Raw genomic sequence first — 17,911 nt, forward strand, 5'->3', positions numbered from 1 at the left:
GAAGGCTACTACTACCATTGATTTGAATGATTTCCTACTTGCTAGCCTAGCGAGTGGAAATCCACAATACATTTTGTTTTCTTCTAGATCCTTTTATTTTCTTATTGTCTCGGGCGGGCTGAACCAACTCGAGGTGATTCAGAATTTACCCGTTCGTCAGGGCGGGCTGGTGAATAGAGAGGCTGACAAAGCTTAATGGTTGCAAAAAACTTTACTTACGTCGCGGGTGGCTGCGACGGAAACGGTTCGGTCATCTGGACAACAATGTGAGTTGCTCCAGCTGGCGAGGCCAATGCCAGTAAACTCGTCCGTAATTCAAGCCGGCGGGAAAAGGGTACGTCTGGGACTGCGTTCGGCGACGGGAAGAGGGATCGATAGGTGATCAGTCTATCGATCAGCTAGCCGCAAGTCGGATCTCTAAAAGGCACTCTGCAGCGTGGTCAAAGCTCTTCGACTTGGGTGGAAGTCGCACTAATTTTTAAACAGCCAGCAAGCCAATTACCAGCCGCCACGTGTGAATAATTTAGCACTAGCCAATTGCGGGGCACGAATTTGCATCCGAATGGCGGGAACTCTTTGCACCGTGCATTTCTGTGCTGCAAAGAGAAAATGCATCCTGCAAAGGCAGCTGCAAAAGTGGCGGGAACTCCCTCCTGCACACGGGTTCTTTATGCAGCAAAAACTCTTGCTGTGCAAGAGGCTCTCGTGTGTCAAGAAAATTCCATAGTGCCGAGGCACCAAACTCACTGGGTCGTGACACTTATTAAATTCATTGATTGATTCTTTTAATTTCATCATTATATTGCGTATTATACTATAGAATTTATATATGAAGACGCACATAAACATTTATACATTTTTATTTTTATATTGCAAGCATGCTATAATATAGGATTTATATAGGAAAACACACATATACTTTCATATATTTTTATAAAGACAAAACACTATGAAACGTACTATGAAGCATTCTGGAAAGGCAGCTGGAAAGCCTTCAGGGAGGGGTGGGAAAAGGGGGTAAAGGGAGAAGTGTAAGTTCTATCCTCCCCCATTCCAAAACTGAGACGCAGTCTTTTTCCTACCACAAGCAGGCTTTCTCTAGTACAGGCAGCAAGGAGAGGGGAGCAGTGCCACTGTCTGTGCCTGAGTCTGCGTCCCCTCCAAGAGCACCAGCCATATCCCCACCCCCACTACCACCACCGTGACAACAAGCAGCAGCACCAGCACCAGCACCAACATGATAGTCTCCTCTACCCCATGTCACTTCCCAGGCTGAGCCTTCCAGTGCCAGAGGAAGAGCTGGATCTGGATCTGAGTGGCCTAGCAAGTGAAATTCTGGGGGAGGGGGAATCATCTGAGTTTGTGCTCCAAATCCCTCAAGTTTCCCCTACAGCCAGGTCTCCTTCCCCAAAAGGCACTTCAGAGAAGACTGAGGAAAAGGTTGCAGAGGCAAGCAGCTCAGCCAGGTCTATTCCTTCTGTTGCTGTGTCACTGCCTTCTGAAGAGGGAGAAATTACAGCATCCACACATGCACCTGCAGCCCAGAAGTGAACAGGTAGTGTGGTGTGGGATCATTTTGAGCTAGCAGATGATCCCACATACGCTATCTGCCTGCACTGCAAAGCCAAAACCAGCCAGGGCAAGGGAACAAAACACATGAGCACCACGGGGATGCTGATGGCACTTCAGGCACCACCCCCTTGCCCTTGCTCCTCCTCAGTCTAGCACCAGTAGGAGCATGCCCAAAGGAAAGTCCCTCTCTCACTCCAAAGCCCCCTTTCCACAAAAGCAGAGGCAGACCACCCTGGAACAGTTGGGGAAAAGCAGACAGAAAGTGCGGGGGGGGGGGGCATTGCAATGGTGAGCAAGATCACCCAGAGCATTGGGGAGATGCTTGCTCTGGATGTCCAGTCCTTTTCCTTAGTTGAGCAACCAGGGTTCAGGCAGCTCATGGTGCTTGTGGCATCATACCAAGTGCCCACATGCACCACCTTCAGCAGAACAGTGGTGCCCTTCCTGTATGAGGCATGCAGGAAGTACTTGAGGGAAGAGCTGCATTATGCAGGTTTGCAGGTGGTCTTACACTTCACCTCAGACATCTGGAGCAGCCGTGGTGGAGATTACACGTATCTTTCCCTCGCAGGGCACTGATGCAACCAGTCAGGCCATCAGTGGGCTCTCCTTCAAGCTGAGGTGATGGATGAGTCCCACACGGCAACAGAGATCATGGGGTCTATGAACCGCTTGGTGCAGGGATGGCTCATAGGTCAGGGCAAGCTCATCAGCAAGTTCATGGTCACCGACAATGAGGCAAATATGGTCAAGGCAGTCCATGATGCCAACTTGGTTGGCATCCGCTGTGTGGCACACAAGTTCCACCTCATAGTCAGGGACGCTTTGGAGGGGGTATGGGCTGCCGGTTATGGCGCCAGCATCGCCAGCATGCTCACTTCAAAATGCAGGAAGGTGGCAAGCTACTTCCACTGAAGCATCAAATGGGGCAAGATGCTGAGGGACAAACGAGCAGAGCTGAACATCCTGCAGCACAAAATCATACAGGATGTGGATACTTGGTGGAACTCTACATACCAGATGCTCGTGAGGCTGGTTGAGCAACAGGCCATCCATGAGATTCCCAATCTCCCTGAGCCAGGCTTCAGTGGTTCCTTTAACAGAGCTGAGTGGGATACCATCTCCCAGATCTTCGTGGTTCTCAAGCCCTTCCTTGAGGCTACAGAGACCCTCAATGCTGGTGAGGCATTCCTTAGTCAGGTGATCCCTATAGTGAGAGAACTTCATATCCAAATGGAGAGCTTCCAGGGGACCAGTGTTCCTGGCTGAGGCAAGCTGCTGTCACCAGATGTGCAGACATTGGTAAGGCGGCTGAAGGAGGGCATCAGGAAATGGCTTGATCCCTTGCAGTCCAGTAGGGTCCATATGCTGGGTGCCATGTGTTTTTTGAGGGTGAAGGACAGCATATGCAGCAGCCAAAGCCTGAATCGGTGGATGGAGGTGCTGGTGAAGCGAGTCAGGGAGGCAGAACAGCAGAGGCGGGGGGACGTGGAAGAAGGAGGATCCACTATCCCATGCTAGCATGCCATCCACCATCCAGTCTCCTCTTCCACCACAGGCACTGCCAATGTGGGCCAAGGGCATGGCTTCCATAGTGGGGTTCAGAGGCACCAGACCCCTCTATCAGGCAGGTAGCACTCAGACCTTGGTGGCTGCCTATCTTGCCGAGGACATGGAGCCACCGCTGTGCGCTCCTTGGCCTACTGGGCAAGCTGCAGCCAGGTGTGGCCATGGTTGCCTGGGTACACCTGTCCTGTCCACCGACCAGTGTTCCAAGTGAGCGGGTGTTCAGCACTGCTGGGAATGTAGTGACAGCCCACCACGCCTGCTTAGATCTTGGTTTGGTGGTGGAGCAGCTCATGTTCCTCAAGGTGAACCTCACACTGCAGGGGTTCCCCAAGTTCCAGATGCAGACAGAATGAATGCCACCCTCCTCAATTCATCTGCACCTATTTCCTTTTTTCATTTTTTAAAACCATTTAATGCCCTGCTGTCAGCGCTGTAGGGGACACTCACTGCATCACTGCATCACCATCCAGCAGGGGAAGAACATGTTCCTGCTGAACTTCCATGCCAGGATGAACTTGAGGTATGGGCTGGGGTTATGGGGAAGGAGACCCCAGGTCCTGGGCATGACCACTAAAACTGCACTCTGCCAGGGTTGGGAGGCCTGGTAGGACTGCTGGAGGCACGGCAGTCCCAGGAAATGCCAGGACTGAGGATCCCTGTGATGAAAGGCAGGTAGGAGGCACCATAACCTCCAGCCACCACATGCACACACATAATCCTGGCTGGGGAAAGCCCAGACCCATCATGTCTTTGACAGGCTTGAGGCTTGCTGGTGCAGTGGAGTTGTGAGGCTCCAGGTGAGCTCAGTTAAGCTGCCTGGGATGCCAGCTTTCAGATTGAAAACCCCTTTGTCAGGCTGAGGAAGCACCTGCAGTGTGTGTGTATGCTGTTCCTGGATGGAAGGAATAGTAAAGAAGCCAGAGGCTGGCATGCAATGCAGGCAAGAAAGCCAGTAAGTGAAAATAGGAATGGAGGTGTCAGGGGCTGAGGGACAGGCTGGGGCAGGGGAGGGGGATGTAGCAGTACAGGTAAAATTGGAGAGGTGCCTGGGGAGTCAGATGTCCGGCAGGTTGTAGCGTGTCAGAATTCCAATGTCTATATTGAGTGCATGACTTTCCATACCTAGCAGGCTGATGAAGTGCAATTCATGGGCTTGTCTGTGAAAAGTGGCTTGTAAATTCCCTTTCAGGTTTAGGACTGAGAGATTGGAGACAGGTGGTGTTCTGTTGTTGTCTTTGATAGATTTTCGGTGTGCACTCATTCTGGTGCACAGCCGTTGCTTGGTGTCTCCATATATTTTCCATCAGGGCAGTTGGTGCCCTGATGGGGATGTGTATTGTATTGTGAAGATATCTCCATATTGGAGATTTCATAGATTTCATAGACATTAGGGCTGGAAGGGACCTCAGAAGATCATCGAGTCCAGACCCCTGCCTAAAGGGCAGGAAGTCAGCTGGGGTCATAGGATCCCAGCAAGATAAGCATCCAGTTTCATCTTGAAGGTGTTCAATGAAGGCGCTTGAACCACCTCCGGCGGCAGGCTGTTCCAGACCTTGGGACATCAGACAGTAAAGAAATTCTTCCTTATGTCCAGCCTGAAACGATCTTGAAGTAGTTTGTGACCATTCGACCTCGTCATCCCTTGGGGCGCTCTGGTGAACAAACGTTCCCCCAGATACTGGTGGTCACCCCTGATAAACTTGTAGGTGGCCATCAGTTCACCCCTGAGCCTGTGCTTTTTCAGGCTAAAGAGCCCCAGGGATCTCAGCCTGTCATCGTAGGGTCTGCTTCCCTGACCTCTGATCATGCGCGTGGCTCTTCTCTGGACTCTCTCAAGCTTCTCCACATCCTTTTTGAATTGTGGAGCCCAAAACTGGACGCAGTACTCCAGCTGCGGCCTCACTAAGACTGAGTACAAGGGGAGAATGACGTCCCGGGATTTGCTTGAGAAGCATCTATGGATGCAAGCCAGCGTTTTGGTCGCTTTACTAGCCGCAGCATCGCATTGCAGGCTCATGTTCATCTTGTGGTCTATGATGACCCCCAAGTCTCTTTCTTGCATAGTGCTAGCCAACATAGCACTGCCGAGCCTATAAGGATGCTGCGGGTTTTTCTTCCCAAGATATCGTTGGCAGGTTTTGCATGCCTTGTCATGGCATGGTCTGGACCTGTTCAGTGTGTTTTGTGCTGTAGGAAGTTGGCTTCTGGTGATGAGGTTAGTGAGGTTCAGTGCTTGTTTCAATTTACAAACCACTTTCCACAGAGTAGCCTATGAACTACACTTCATAAACCTCCTAGGTAGTAGGTACAGAAACTGATGGACTCATTATAGACATTGGAACTCTGACACACTACAACCTGCCGGACATCTGACTCCCCAGGTACTTATGCACTTTTACCTGCGCTGCTACATCCCCTTCCCCTCCCACCCCAGCTTGTCCCTTACCCCCTGATGCCACCATTTCCATTTTTGCTTACTGGCTTTCTTGCCTGCATTGCATGCCAGCCTCTGGCTTCTTTACTATTCCTTCCGTCCAGGAACAGCACACACACCAACTTCCTCAGCCTGAGTGAGAAAATTCTTCCTAATATCTAACCTAAACTTCCCTTGCTGCAACTTGAGGTCACTGCCCCTTGTTCTGTCATCTGCCACCACTGAGAACAGTCTAGATCCATCCTTCAGGTAAGAAGGCTACTATTAAATCCCCCATCAGTCTTTTCTTCTCTAGATTAAATAAGCCTAGTTCCTTCAGACTCTCCTCAGAAGTCATGTGCTTCAGCCATCTAACCAGTTTTTGTTGCCTTCAACTGGAATCTTCAATTTATTCACAGCCTTCCTGTAGTGGGGGGGTCCAAAACTGAACACACAACTGCTGTGGCTTTATCAGGGCCTAAAAGAGGGAAATAATCACTTCCCTCTATCTGTTGGCAACACTCCTACTAATGCAGCCAAGTATGCTGTTAGCCGTCTTCATGACAAGGGAACATACTGGCTCAAATTCAAAAGGTCCTTTTCTGCATTGCTGCTGCTTAGCCAGTCAGTCCCCTGCCTGTACCAGTGCATGGGATTGTTTCATCCTAAGTGCAGGATTTTGCACTTGTCCTTCATGAGATTTATTTTGGTCCACTCCTCTAATTTGTCTAGCTATCTCTGAACCTTAGCCCTACCCTCTAGTGTATCTACTACTCTCCCCAGCTTGATGTCATCTGCAAACTTACTGAGGATGCACCCATGCCATCTTACAGATCACTGATGAAGAAATTAAATGAAACTGGTCCCAGGACCAACCCTTGGGGCACTCCACTTGATACTGGCTGCCAACTAGACACTGAACCCTTTGAGTCTGATGATTAAGCCAGTTTTCTATCCACCTCACAATCTATTCATAGAATGTACGCTTTCTTAGCTTACTTGCAAGCATGTTGTAGGACACTGTATCAAAAGCCTTGCTAAAGTCAAGGTATATCATGTCCACTGCTCTCCCCACGTCCACAGAGGCAGTCATCTGATTATAGAAGGTAATCTTGTCCTTGGAGAATCCATGCTGACTGTTCTCCTAATCACCACCTTCTCCTTCAAGTGCTTAGAAATAGATTTCTTGTGGACCTGTTACATTATTTTTTCTGGGACTGAGCTGTGGCTGATGGGTCTGTAGTTCCCCAGATTCTCCTTCTTCCCTTTCTTAAAGATGGGCACTATATTTGTCCTTTTCCAATAAGTTGGGACCTCTCCCAGTCTCCACGAGTTTTCAAAGATAATGTCCAGTGTCCCTGCAGTCATATTGGCCAACTCCCTCAGCACCCTTGGGTGCATTTTGCCTGGCCTCATGGACTTGTAAATGTCCAGTTTTTCTAAATAGTTCCTAACGTGTTGGCTGTTCTAAATAGTCCCTAACCACTATTGTCTACTCATCTTCTCCCGAAACTGAGCTCCCAGGTGTAGTAGTTTGATAGCCGAACATGCCTATGAAGGATGAGGTAAAAAAGGCATTAAATATTTCACCCTTTTCTGCACCATATGTCTTTAGGTTGTCTCCCCAATTCAGTAAGGGTTCCATCTTTCCCTGATCTTTCTCTTGTTGCTGACATACTTGGAAAAACCCTTTTTGTTAACCTTCACATTTCTCACTAGCTGCAACTCCAGATGCACTTTGGCCTTCCTGGTTTCATCCCTGCATGCAGGAGCAATACTCCCTAGTCATTTGTCTAAATTTCCACTTCTTCATTTTTGGTGTTTAGCTCATTGAAGAGCTTCCTGCTAAGCTAAGCTGGTCTTCTGATATACTTGCTAGTTTTCCTGCACATCAGGATAGTTTGTTCCTGTACCCTTAGTAAGGTTTCTTAAAAGTACATCTGGCTGTACTGGACTGTTTTTCCCCTCAGCCTGGCTTCCCAGGGGATCCTGCCCATCAGTTACTTGAGTGAGTTGAAGTCTGCCTTTCTGAAGTCCAAGGTCCTTACTCTGTTGCTCTCCTCCCTTCCTTTCTTCTGGATCCTGAACTTAGTCATCTAATGGTCGTTACTGTACAAGTTGCCATCTGCTTCTACATTCACCACCAATTCTTCCCTGCTTGTGAATAGTGGATCAAGGAGAGCATGACCCTTAATTGACCTCTCCAACACTTGCCCCAGGAAGTTGTTCCCAACGCTCTCCAAAAACTTCTTGGATTGCTTGTGCACTGCTGTACTGCCCTCCCAGTAGATATCAGGGTAACCCAAGTCCCTCTTGGGAACCAGGGCCCATGATATAGAAACTTCTGCTTAGGTCTTTGAAAAAAGCCTCATCCACCTCATCCTCCTGGTCTGCTGGTCAATAGCAAATGCCCACCATGACATCACCCTTGTTGTTCTCTCCTCTGACCCTAACCCAGAGACCCTCAAAGGCTTATCTCCAGTTTCATACTGGAGCTCTTTTACATAAAAAGCAATTCTTCCTCCTTTCTCCCCTGCCTTTTCTTCCCAAATGGTTTATCCCCATCCAGGGCAGTACTCTAGTCATGTGAGCTATCCCATCAAGTCTCTGTTATTCCAAGCACATCATAGTTCCATGACTATATGAGGACTTCAATTTCTACCTGCTTCTTTCCCAGGCTCCATGCATTCATGTCCAGACACCTGAGGTAACTAACTGATTGCCCTACTTTCTTAGGAAGAATTAAAATGTCTCCCCTGTTGCTCCCTCCTGCTTGTGCTTCCTCCAGGTCACCTTCTTTCCCATTTACCTCAGGACTTTGGTCTCCATCCCCTGATGAACCTAGTTTAAAGCCTTCCTCCCTAGGTTAGCAAGCCTAACTGCAAAGGTGCTTTTCCCTCTCTTCATCATGTGGATGCCTCCCAGCAATCCTTCTTGGAACAACATCCCATGGTCAAAGAAGCCAAAGCCCTGCTGACGACGACATCTGCCCAGCCATACGTTGTTCTGCAGGATGTATCTGTTCCTGCCCAGGCCCTTCCCATTGACCAGAAGGACCAAAAAGAAAACCACCTGAGCCCCTGTTCCCTTCACCCTTGAACCCAGAGCCCTGGTAGGTCACTTTTGGTCTGCTCAGGGTCTCCCCTGGCAGTATCATTGGTGCTATATAGATGAGCAGTGTCGGGTAGTAGTTAGAGGGCCAGATGCAGCTTGGTATTCCTTCTATGATATCTTAGATCCAGGCTCTGGGCACACAGCAGACCTCCCAAGACAAAAGGTCAGGTCAACAGATGGATGCTTCTGTTCCCACAGAAGGGAGTTGCCAACCACCACCAAGGGTGTTGCAGTGGTATCAGTCCTTCCAACCCTGAGGAGGCCTGGTCTGGCCCCTTCCACTGATGCAAAATACTCCTTCCCCTCTGTTGATAGGGTTCCATATCTGTTCTCCAGCCAAACCACTGCAGATGAGGATGAAGACTTCTGCTGGCTGCTTCCAGGTTCCACCTTCCTGGGAGTCCAAGTCTTTTTTCTTCTCCAGCAGCACGTCTGGCAGTCCTTCCTCTGCAGTCCTAGAAGTCTCCTCCAGCTTTCTATTGATGAACTCATCATGGCTGAGGATGCGTCAGAGCCTTGCCACCTCCTCCTGTAGGTCTCTTGCCTGCTCCTGGAGAGACACCACCAGGAGGCACTGCTCACATTGCAGGCACTCCTACACCTGACTGTCACTGGAAGGAACCTGCAAACCACAGTTCCCATAGCACCAAACCAGCACTTGGGTGGAAGCCTAAGTAATTTTGTCATTTGCTACTGTTCTGTCCTTTCTCCCAATTAGTATCACTTAACATTCTCAGAGGCTTACCATGCATAATAAATCCGGAATTACTGCTTATTTTTGTGTTTCAGATGCTAGTTGAAGAACTAAATGGTATACCTGGGAACTAATGTGTATGAAATTGCTTTCCCTAGTCCTAACAGAAGTCCCCCCCCCCCCCCCTCCCACACACACACTTTTATAGAATCATTGCATGTTGTCAGTGTTTATACAGTGGTGCCCGTGAAAAGAAAATTAAGAGTGAAATTGAAAACATAGAATTCCAGGATACTCAATTATCAGATGCACCATACTAATAAGAGATAGGCAAGCTGCTTGGAAAGATATGGCATTGATCTGTATTTTGGCCTGCTTTATTAGAAACAACATGGGGTATGTGAAAGTATCTATAATTGCAACAGTAGTTTTTGTTGCTTTCTAAATATTGTATGGATCTTGAATATTTTAGGACCTAATTTATCTGACCTGCAGTTGTGTGACTAGGCATGGGTGAATGGAGTATGAGCCCCAGGGGCACCAGGAGGGCCCTGAGGAGCTGAGATGGGACAACAGCAGCAGTTACCAGCAGTTTTTGGAAAGACCCTGGCATAGCAACAGTCACTGCCAGTGTGCAGAGAGATGATGCTACAGCCGTCTTTGAGTCTGTTGGATGCCGCCCTTTCTCTTCTTTGAGTCTATGTTGGGTGCTGCCCTCTCTCTTTACCATTGCTGTCTTTCATCTCTGTCTAGGGCAACAAATTTGCTAGTTATGTTCCTGGAGTCCTGTCCCCAGGGCTGCCCACTAAGCAGGCTGCTGAGAAACTTGGATCTCTAAAGAGTCATGGGGAGCTAGTGACCCTAGGGACCACAGCTTCCATCTTCTGTCAGGCAGGCTGCTGAGGAATAGAAATCAGGAGCTTTCACTTCCATTTTCTGTATAAAAATAAATATTTTGTGGCAAATTTGTTACTTTCCCATGGAATTTGTTGATTTTATGGAAAGGTATTCTGGCAGGAAATTCCTGGCCTGCTCTGATTTGTACTTCCACCATCAGTGTGCTGTGACTTGTTAAATCTACTGAATGCTAAAATCCAGGTAGCCCAAGGAAGTAGAATTACTTTGACTTCATTAGAAAAATCCTGATTACCTCATTTTGAGTGTCCTGAAACTGGTTGTGTAACTTTAAAAATCACTTGGCTGTACTGCATGACATCCTGTAAATAACAGGAAAAATTCTACATGGCAATCACACTGTAATGAAACATGGCCCATTGGTTAGAAAGGCTCTGTTGTTAATAAATATGAGAGATATATAGGGAGTCATTGAATGGGTTTCCTTTGAAGCAGGGCTTTAAAGCACTGTCACTGTGACTCATGCTGTGTATCCAGTTTCCTATAAGCTCTATTCTTCAGCTTCACATGCGTATACAATTTTGAGGGGCTTCCTCCTCCATCCTTCTTTCCTTCCTTCCTGTGTAGTGCTATTTGTCTTTAGGCAGGAATAAGCAGACAGATTTGCTCGCTGCTTGCTCCAGTCTCTGTCACTCATTTATTGTTATAACCCTTCACCCTCTCCCTTTACATATACTCAGTTGGACTGACTATAGCATAGCAGGAATCAGCCAGCCTTCAGTTCATGGGCATTTAAGAAGCTTTAGTACTGTTACCGTCAGCAATTTCCAGGGCTTCCCCTGCATCTTTTAGAGAGTGTCTAAAACCTGTTGCCCTACATGCAGCTGACTTGCTCTTGATTGTTAATACCCATCACAGATCTAGTAATCAGCAATAGCAGTTAACCACTGGATGCTCTTGTATTGTTGCAAATAGGTTAGCAGTCATGTCTACCTAGATTTTACGAGTGGGAGAAGTATTAGGGCCTAATCCCTAGCCCTTAAATCAATGGGGAGAATCCAGTTGATTTCAGAATATTATTGATCAGGCTTATTAATACTGTACTACCTTTTCAGACGGGGATTTCCTAATGAAAAAATGGTTTGGATGTACTCTGACTTATGCCTATTTTGCTAAGATGCACTGACTCTGTTTTCTTAATGTATTCATATTTATATATATAATGTGTGTGTATAATATCATTATGGCTGTGAATCTGTAATCAAGAAAAGTGTTTTATATTGATTGCAAAACATTCTCTTTTTTTGTTGCCAAATGATGTCTACCAGCAGTTGTCTGTGATATTTGGATGGAGACAGTTAAAAACAGTGTAATTCAAGCATGTTAGGCCCTTGATGTGTGCAAAGGTAAACTGGTAAGGATAGGGCCAAAAGTTTTAGAGAAAATATAAGTGCAACGAGCTAATGCATCCAACATAGCTGGTGCTAGCTGAGAGGTATAAAACAAAAGTGATTAGGAAGTTAAACATAGTTTAAGTTCTGGGGACTTCTTTTCTACCCTGTCTTTTATGTTACTATTCTTTTTTTCTTTTTTCTTTCCTTTTTTGGAACATACATTTCTTTTCAGAAGCAGAGGACCAGCTATGATGGTAACATTGGCGTAATGAGCAGTGAAATGTATGTTAGTCTGAAGTGAAGTAGAAGGTTTGCAAGGTATAGACTAACCAAGGAGGAGGAGGAGGAGGAGAGAGAAAGAAAGAGAGGGAGAGGGAGATTATATGAAATGTATATTATATTGTATACTACTGTATGTATATATCTATTTTGGGTAGCCTGTAAGGTGAAAAACTACCCTGACTTCTAAAGTAAGTACAGTGTCTTTTAGGAGATTCTGGAAGTTGGGGAGAAGTCTTAGAGCTGCAGATCCACAAACTTGCTCATGGTTGGGCTACCCAAGGACTGGCATGGAAGGAAAGAGGTATCTTGCAAGTGAGCATTTTCAGGCAGCCATATTGCCTGCATTTGTGCAAAGAACCTACTTCCTGCCTATAGCCTAGTACACCAGGACACTGTGGAGTCATAGGTGTTTGCTGTGTTAGTCTGTAACGGAACTTAGTGTCATTTTAGGTAGAAAAATGATAGTATAGTAATGTCATACATGGCATTCAGAACTTTCAGTTAGTAACTAAAATGCATCCTGTTCACTTTGCTTTTCAAATCACTGTCTGTGTTATCTGTACTTTACATCATTTTGTCTTTTTAAAACATAATTTCACTCAAATTTTAACATATCATATCTTTCACACTCTATTAGTTTGATCAGTGTAAAGTGACATCTCGGCATTTATGGTCTCTTCAGATTAATGGCCATGATGAGTCATGGATGGGTGGGAGACTTTATAAAACTGTGGGCTTGTCAGATATTTATTCAAAATTCATCCTCTCTGGTAAAAATGACAGGATATGGTTGCCACAACTTCTAGTATCTAGGCTTCTTGTAAGAAATGTTTGTAGGTAATGAACCAATAAAATATTTTAATATAGCATATTATTACATAATGTATGTTAATGTATATGGGATATACCATACACACACACACACACGCATTTATCTATTCCATATACTATATCTGTCTGTCTGTCTGCCTGTCTATTTATCTACCTAAAATGTATGTATGTATGTATATGTGTATACACATGTATGTATGTATATGTGTGTGTATTCATATATATATAAACTAAAATATCATTCCATAAACTTGTGCTATTAGAGATACTGGGCTTTTCTACACACTCATTAATGTGCCGTAATTAGCGCTAAATGCAGTAGTGCTGGCACATACTTTTTTGTGACACTGATGCACAGTAGACTAATTCTACCATGCATTGGTGCATTAGCACAGTTTTTGCCAATCACGCTAATATGCAGTAAAATTAATCTACTGCATCTTTAGCATCTCGTGTAGATGCATCCTTGTCATTTCAAACAACATATTTTCATTGTTGTTGTCAGGATATAATATGCCAGGTTTAGGCCAAAGAACTGAAATAATTGGGGGTTTTATAGTAGTTCTTTGCCCCAGTGTTAAGACTCAAGGTTGTTCTTTCATCCATGATCTGAGCAGATAATGTTACTAATCTTCAGTTCACACATTTTTAAAGGCCAAATTGACCCCTTTACTGGGGTTTGGTTTATTAACCCAGAAATAACAACAATAGAAAAAAGTTCATTTCCAGGTTTCTCTTTTAGGACTGCTGTGCCTAACACCTAGGCCCTTTCTTCCTGGAGTACCACTCCTACCACCCTTTATAAAAGTTTATGATTTTGTTATACCAGCAAAAACCATTTAACCTTTTCACAGCAGAATTAATATTTCTTAGCAGAAACAGAAAGAGAGAAGAGTGAGGTGCCAACCTAGTAAGCAGGGGTTAAATGCAGGTGGTTGCCATTGCTATTGAGATGGTGACTGAAAAAATATAAATCTGTGGGACTTGTTGCCAAATATTCACACCAGAGCTGCTGTTTTACTTGACTCAGCTATACCTTAAACAGCTCTAGGGCCCTGATTTTCTATTACACCTGACCTATGCTTTAAGCCACCTTTGTTCTTGCAAAATGTAATACATTAAGATGCAGCTCCTTATTAAACTTACCAATATACCTAAACAAATAGCAGGGAGCTCCTGTTGAAATTTCTGTGTATTTATTAGCTTGAGTGGTAATAAAGAACACTGCCAGATATGGTGAATAACACCTCTTTATGGATATATTGTCAGAAGGGACGACTTTTTTGGGAGGTATTATTTAGGTCCATATTTTGTGTCTACACTAGACCTATAGCTGCAAATCTGAATATTTGTGCCTGTCTCACTACCATACTGCAAGTCCAGATCAGATATTTGGAGGTGCAAGTACTTGTATATTGGCCTGAAATTCTTTTTGCAGGCAAATGTAAGTCCTAGGACTTGACCCTTCTAAAAAATTATCCCATGTTTCTTCCTAAAATACTTTCTAGTAAATGAAACAAATTTCAGCACAGTCCGTTATTCCATAATCTGTACATCACATTATTCATACAGACTGCCCATTGTGTTTATTCATACTTTGCCAATTACTGTGTTTTTTTTCCTACATGTTCCGTTTGCATTCATTAACTCATAGTTTGCTGGTAAGTGTTTTCTGTGCATGTTCAAAGAAATCCTTTAATTCAATTTCTCTGTTTCTTCTCATACAGTCTGACAGCCAGATATGCAACTCAATCTAATCACAGTGGAATTGCAACCAGTCAAAAAAAGACTTCTAGGTCAGTTAAAATCTCTAATTTATTGCTTGTTAGTGATACTCTAGCTAGTCAATGCCCAATGGTATTTTATCCTTTGGAAATAAATGGATACTAAGCAATGTGTATTTGTGTTATAAGTGCAAGCTTTGCAGCATTAAGCTTTGTCATGGAAAGGCCTACCACCTGGAAAAAAAGATTTGCACAATGTCATTAGTCATATTCCTGGTTGCTGTGTATCCTGTATCTTTGTACCCTGCATGTAAAATACCAGCTTTGAAGGATTAGTGGAGGCAGGGATTTTAGTGCTCTTCAGCTTCTGGTTCAAATCCTTCCTTTGCTTATAAGTGAAAATGTGTTTGGAAGTCCACCCTAATTTTTTATAGACATTTTGTCCACATCTTAAAATTATCACACAGGTTGTTTAAGGAGCCCAGGAATGGAGAAGCAAAGATTTAGAGGAAAAAGGATCACTGACTGTCTCTACTCCTCTGGGAGGAGCCTGGTGCTACTCATGAATTACTCAGGTTTGGAGCACAAAAGCACTACAGTTCAGGCTTGACAGAGCCGTGTGCAAACCCTGCTGTATTTTTCAGTTTTAGTCAGTACTGTTAGTATCTTATGTTCATGAGCACTAAAATCCAGCAAAAAGTTCCTGGAAAGAAATACCCGAATTGTTTTTACTCCTGTTGTCAGTTTGATTTAATTTGTTTATTAATTACACTGTTTACTGTACAGTTCATTGCTGAGAGCAATGAACTATGCATCATGTAATCCACACTAAAGTTTGCATTGTAAAATACAGTGCACTAACACAGTCTGAGATGCTGGTGATAGCTTGCAGTGAGCTATACCAGAGCGCAGCTGCTTTGCACCTGTGATCATAGGTCTTCAGTTTCCTTTATTGCTGATGCTCCTGTCTTGTCCACCATTCAACGTATGTGAGGGCCCATGGTCTTATTGTCTAATACCTTAACTCTGTAACAGTGTTTCCAAGGCCCTGATCAGAGGTATGTGATTTGTCCCTTACCTGTTGCTTCCTACTTTGCATTTCCGTAGTTGCTTAACATGATTCTGCAAAAGCGATTTGAAAATAAAATTCAATTAAACAATGACTGTCAATGAAGCAAACTGGAAAGGGTGTAGAGTAAATGACCTCATGTATGATGTGCTTACTGTTTCAATTCCAAGGGTTCTGGCATGTAAAATATGTGCTTAACTACTTTACATTTTAACAGAACAGTTGAGTTTCCAGTATTACACATACCTTCTCATTGCTTTTTTCATTACCTTTGACAAATGATCTCAGGGCTCTTGCTGCCTGTCAAATTAGGGTAATGAGAAAGAGCAAATGGATTTTTAAGTTTGTTTTAGTGCATTCTTCAGGGAACAGAAGATCACTAGAACTCATGGGTCATGGTAAAGGTTAGAATGCATACAGCTGTAGAGTAGAGACAGTCTGCTCCGGTCTCAGTGCAGAGACTAGAGGGGCAGGCTGGCGGCCAGAATGAGCTATAAAAATAACAAATGGATTAGCTCTCTGAGGCTTAAATTGGTATTATAACAGAATGTGAAGCTGTTTATATAAGATATCTAATGAAACTAAAATGACTTTACATTTCTGATGTACCAGTGTATCAAGCAAAACATTTCTAAACATATAGTGTTTTGAAATTCTTTGTAATGTTATATCTTCCACCTTTTTTTTTTTATTGTGTTTCCATAGGATGGCACTCACACTATTTGATAACTCTAAAATAATTTGTATTGTTATTAGCTGATGCTAATCACACTCCAGTTATTGATCATTATCAGAATGTGGATATTGCTTTCCTATAGTAAAGCCTGTGGAGGATTTAAGCATTTTATTGTGTCTCATATTAAAAAAAGGACCGGGGGGGGGGGAGGGGGAGGGGGAGTTAATTTCAGTGTTAATACAGAATATTTGAGGCAGGCATCTATTAAATAATTGTGTATCATGGAACTGAAAAAACCAGAATAGAGTACAGGCTAGTATATACTACAGAGAATGGTTTATAATTTTTTCATAGCATTACTACACAGCAAGGTTCAGATGGTGGCAGCAAATACTAACAAATGAACTGGATAGTCTGTGTATATTCTTACATAGGAGATATAGATATAGATATCTCCTATGTAAGAAATATATATCCTGTATATCTATATATATACATATATCCTATGTAAGAGATATATACACAATATATCTATATATATATAGATAGATAGTTAGATATCCTGTATATTTATATATATAGATAGATATAGCTATATATATATAGATACCTATAGATATATGTATATAGCTATATAGATATATATGCACCTACTTCAACATTTAGTTTCAGTATTTTCCATTTGAAATAATAAACATGCAAAACACAGGTAGCTGGAGCTACTAACCAATATTTATTAAAAATGTATTTGAAAGCAGAGGATAAATAAAAGTGGCTCTTGTGCTAAACACAGCTAAGTGCAGTATTTACTAATTAGAGATTTGGCATATTTTTTTCAAATGTTTTATTTTCAGGGTTGTTAGTTTTATTATATTTACACCACAAAACAAACTTGATGCATTTAAATGAAGTTGACGCTATGCTCTAAAAGCACATTTAGGTGAATCTGTTGTAGCAATGTTAATGGCAAATGCAAAGCATCCTTACATGTCCTGTGATGCTATAAAGCATCGTTTTCCCTTTTGTGTGTTTGAGGATAATGTTTTATTTTCACTGTCAAGTCTAACTAATTTGAATCCTCTTGTTCATTGTCGCTATGTGAACTCATTGTTGCTGGTATTATATTTGGGTCTAATACTTGACAAACTGGCTTCTTCCATATGTTGGCATCATGTGCAACAAAGTAATTTCTGATTATGCTGTTCCAGGCTTCCAGGGCCCTCAAGAGTGCCAGCTGCAGGCAGCAGTACCAAGGTTCAGGGAGCTTCTAATTTAAATCGAAGAAGTCAGAGCTTTAACAGCATTGACAAAAATAAACCTCCACAATATGCAAATGGAAATGATAAAGGTAAGCATTTTAAAAACCTACACATTTCTGTGCATAGTCATTACAAAAGAAAAACAGCATGCCAATTCTGAAAAACAGAACTGGATTCACTATTGAGAGATGGGCTGGGAGTGTTGTATTCATCTTATGATGTGATATAGGGTTAGGCTGGATTTTAGTTTTGTAGCTGAATTGGGACTAAATTCAGGGTTTGGGTTAATCAACTGAAATCTTGTGAGTTGCAATTGCAAGATTGTAGCTCATACCTGTGCAAATCTCATGAGAGAAACCAACTATAAGATGAAATGATATTGCATAGTGAAAATACTGGGAAAGTCTTAAAGCCTTTTGGAATCTATAAGAAGACTTCCCATGGACGTCAGCGCTAGGG

The 17,911-nt window shown here is 43.6% G+C and overlaps 1 protein-coding gene across 4 annotated transcripts in view; it reads left to right on the forward strand.

Moving 5' to 3' along the window:
• The window catches only part of NAV3 (neuron navigator 3), an 878,534-nt gene that overhangs the window by 665,956 nt on the left and 194,667 nt on the right, over positions 1 to 17,911 (forward strand). For all 4 annotated transcript variants that reach the window (XM_059726114.1, XM_059726111.1, XM_059726112.1 and 1 more), the window contains 2 exons: positions 14,452 to 14,520; positions 17,402 to 17,541. In XM_059726114.1, the coding sequence (XP_059582097.1) occupies positions 14,452 to 14,520; positions 17,402 to 17,541 (209 nt within the window). The remainder of the gene's footprint in view (positions 1 to 14,451; positions 14,521 to 17,401; positions 17,542 to 17,911) is intronic.

Source organism: Alligator mississippiensis, chromosome 4, assembly GCF_030867095.1.
Source record: "Alligator mississippiensis isolate rAllMis1 chromosome 4, rAllMis1, whole genome shotgun sequence".
NCBI lineage: Eukaryota > Metazoa > Chordata > Crocodylia > Alligatoridae > Alligator > Alligator mississippiensis.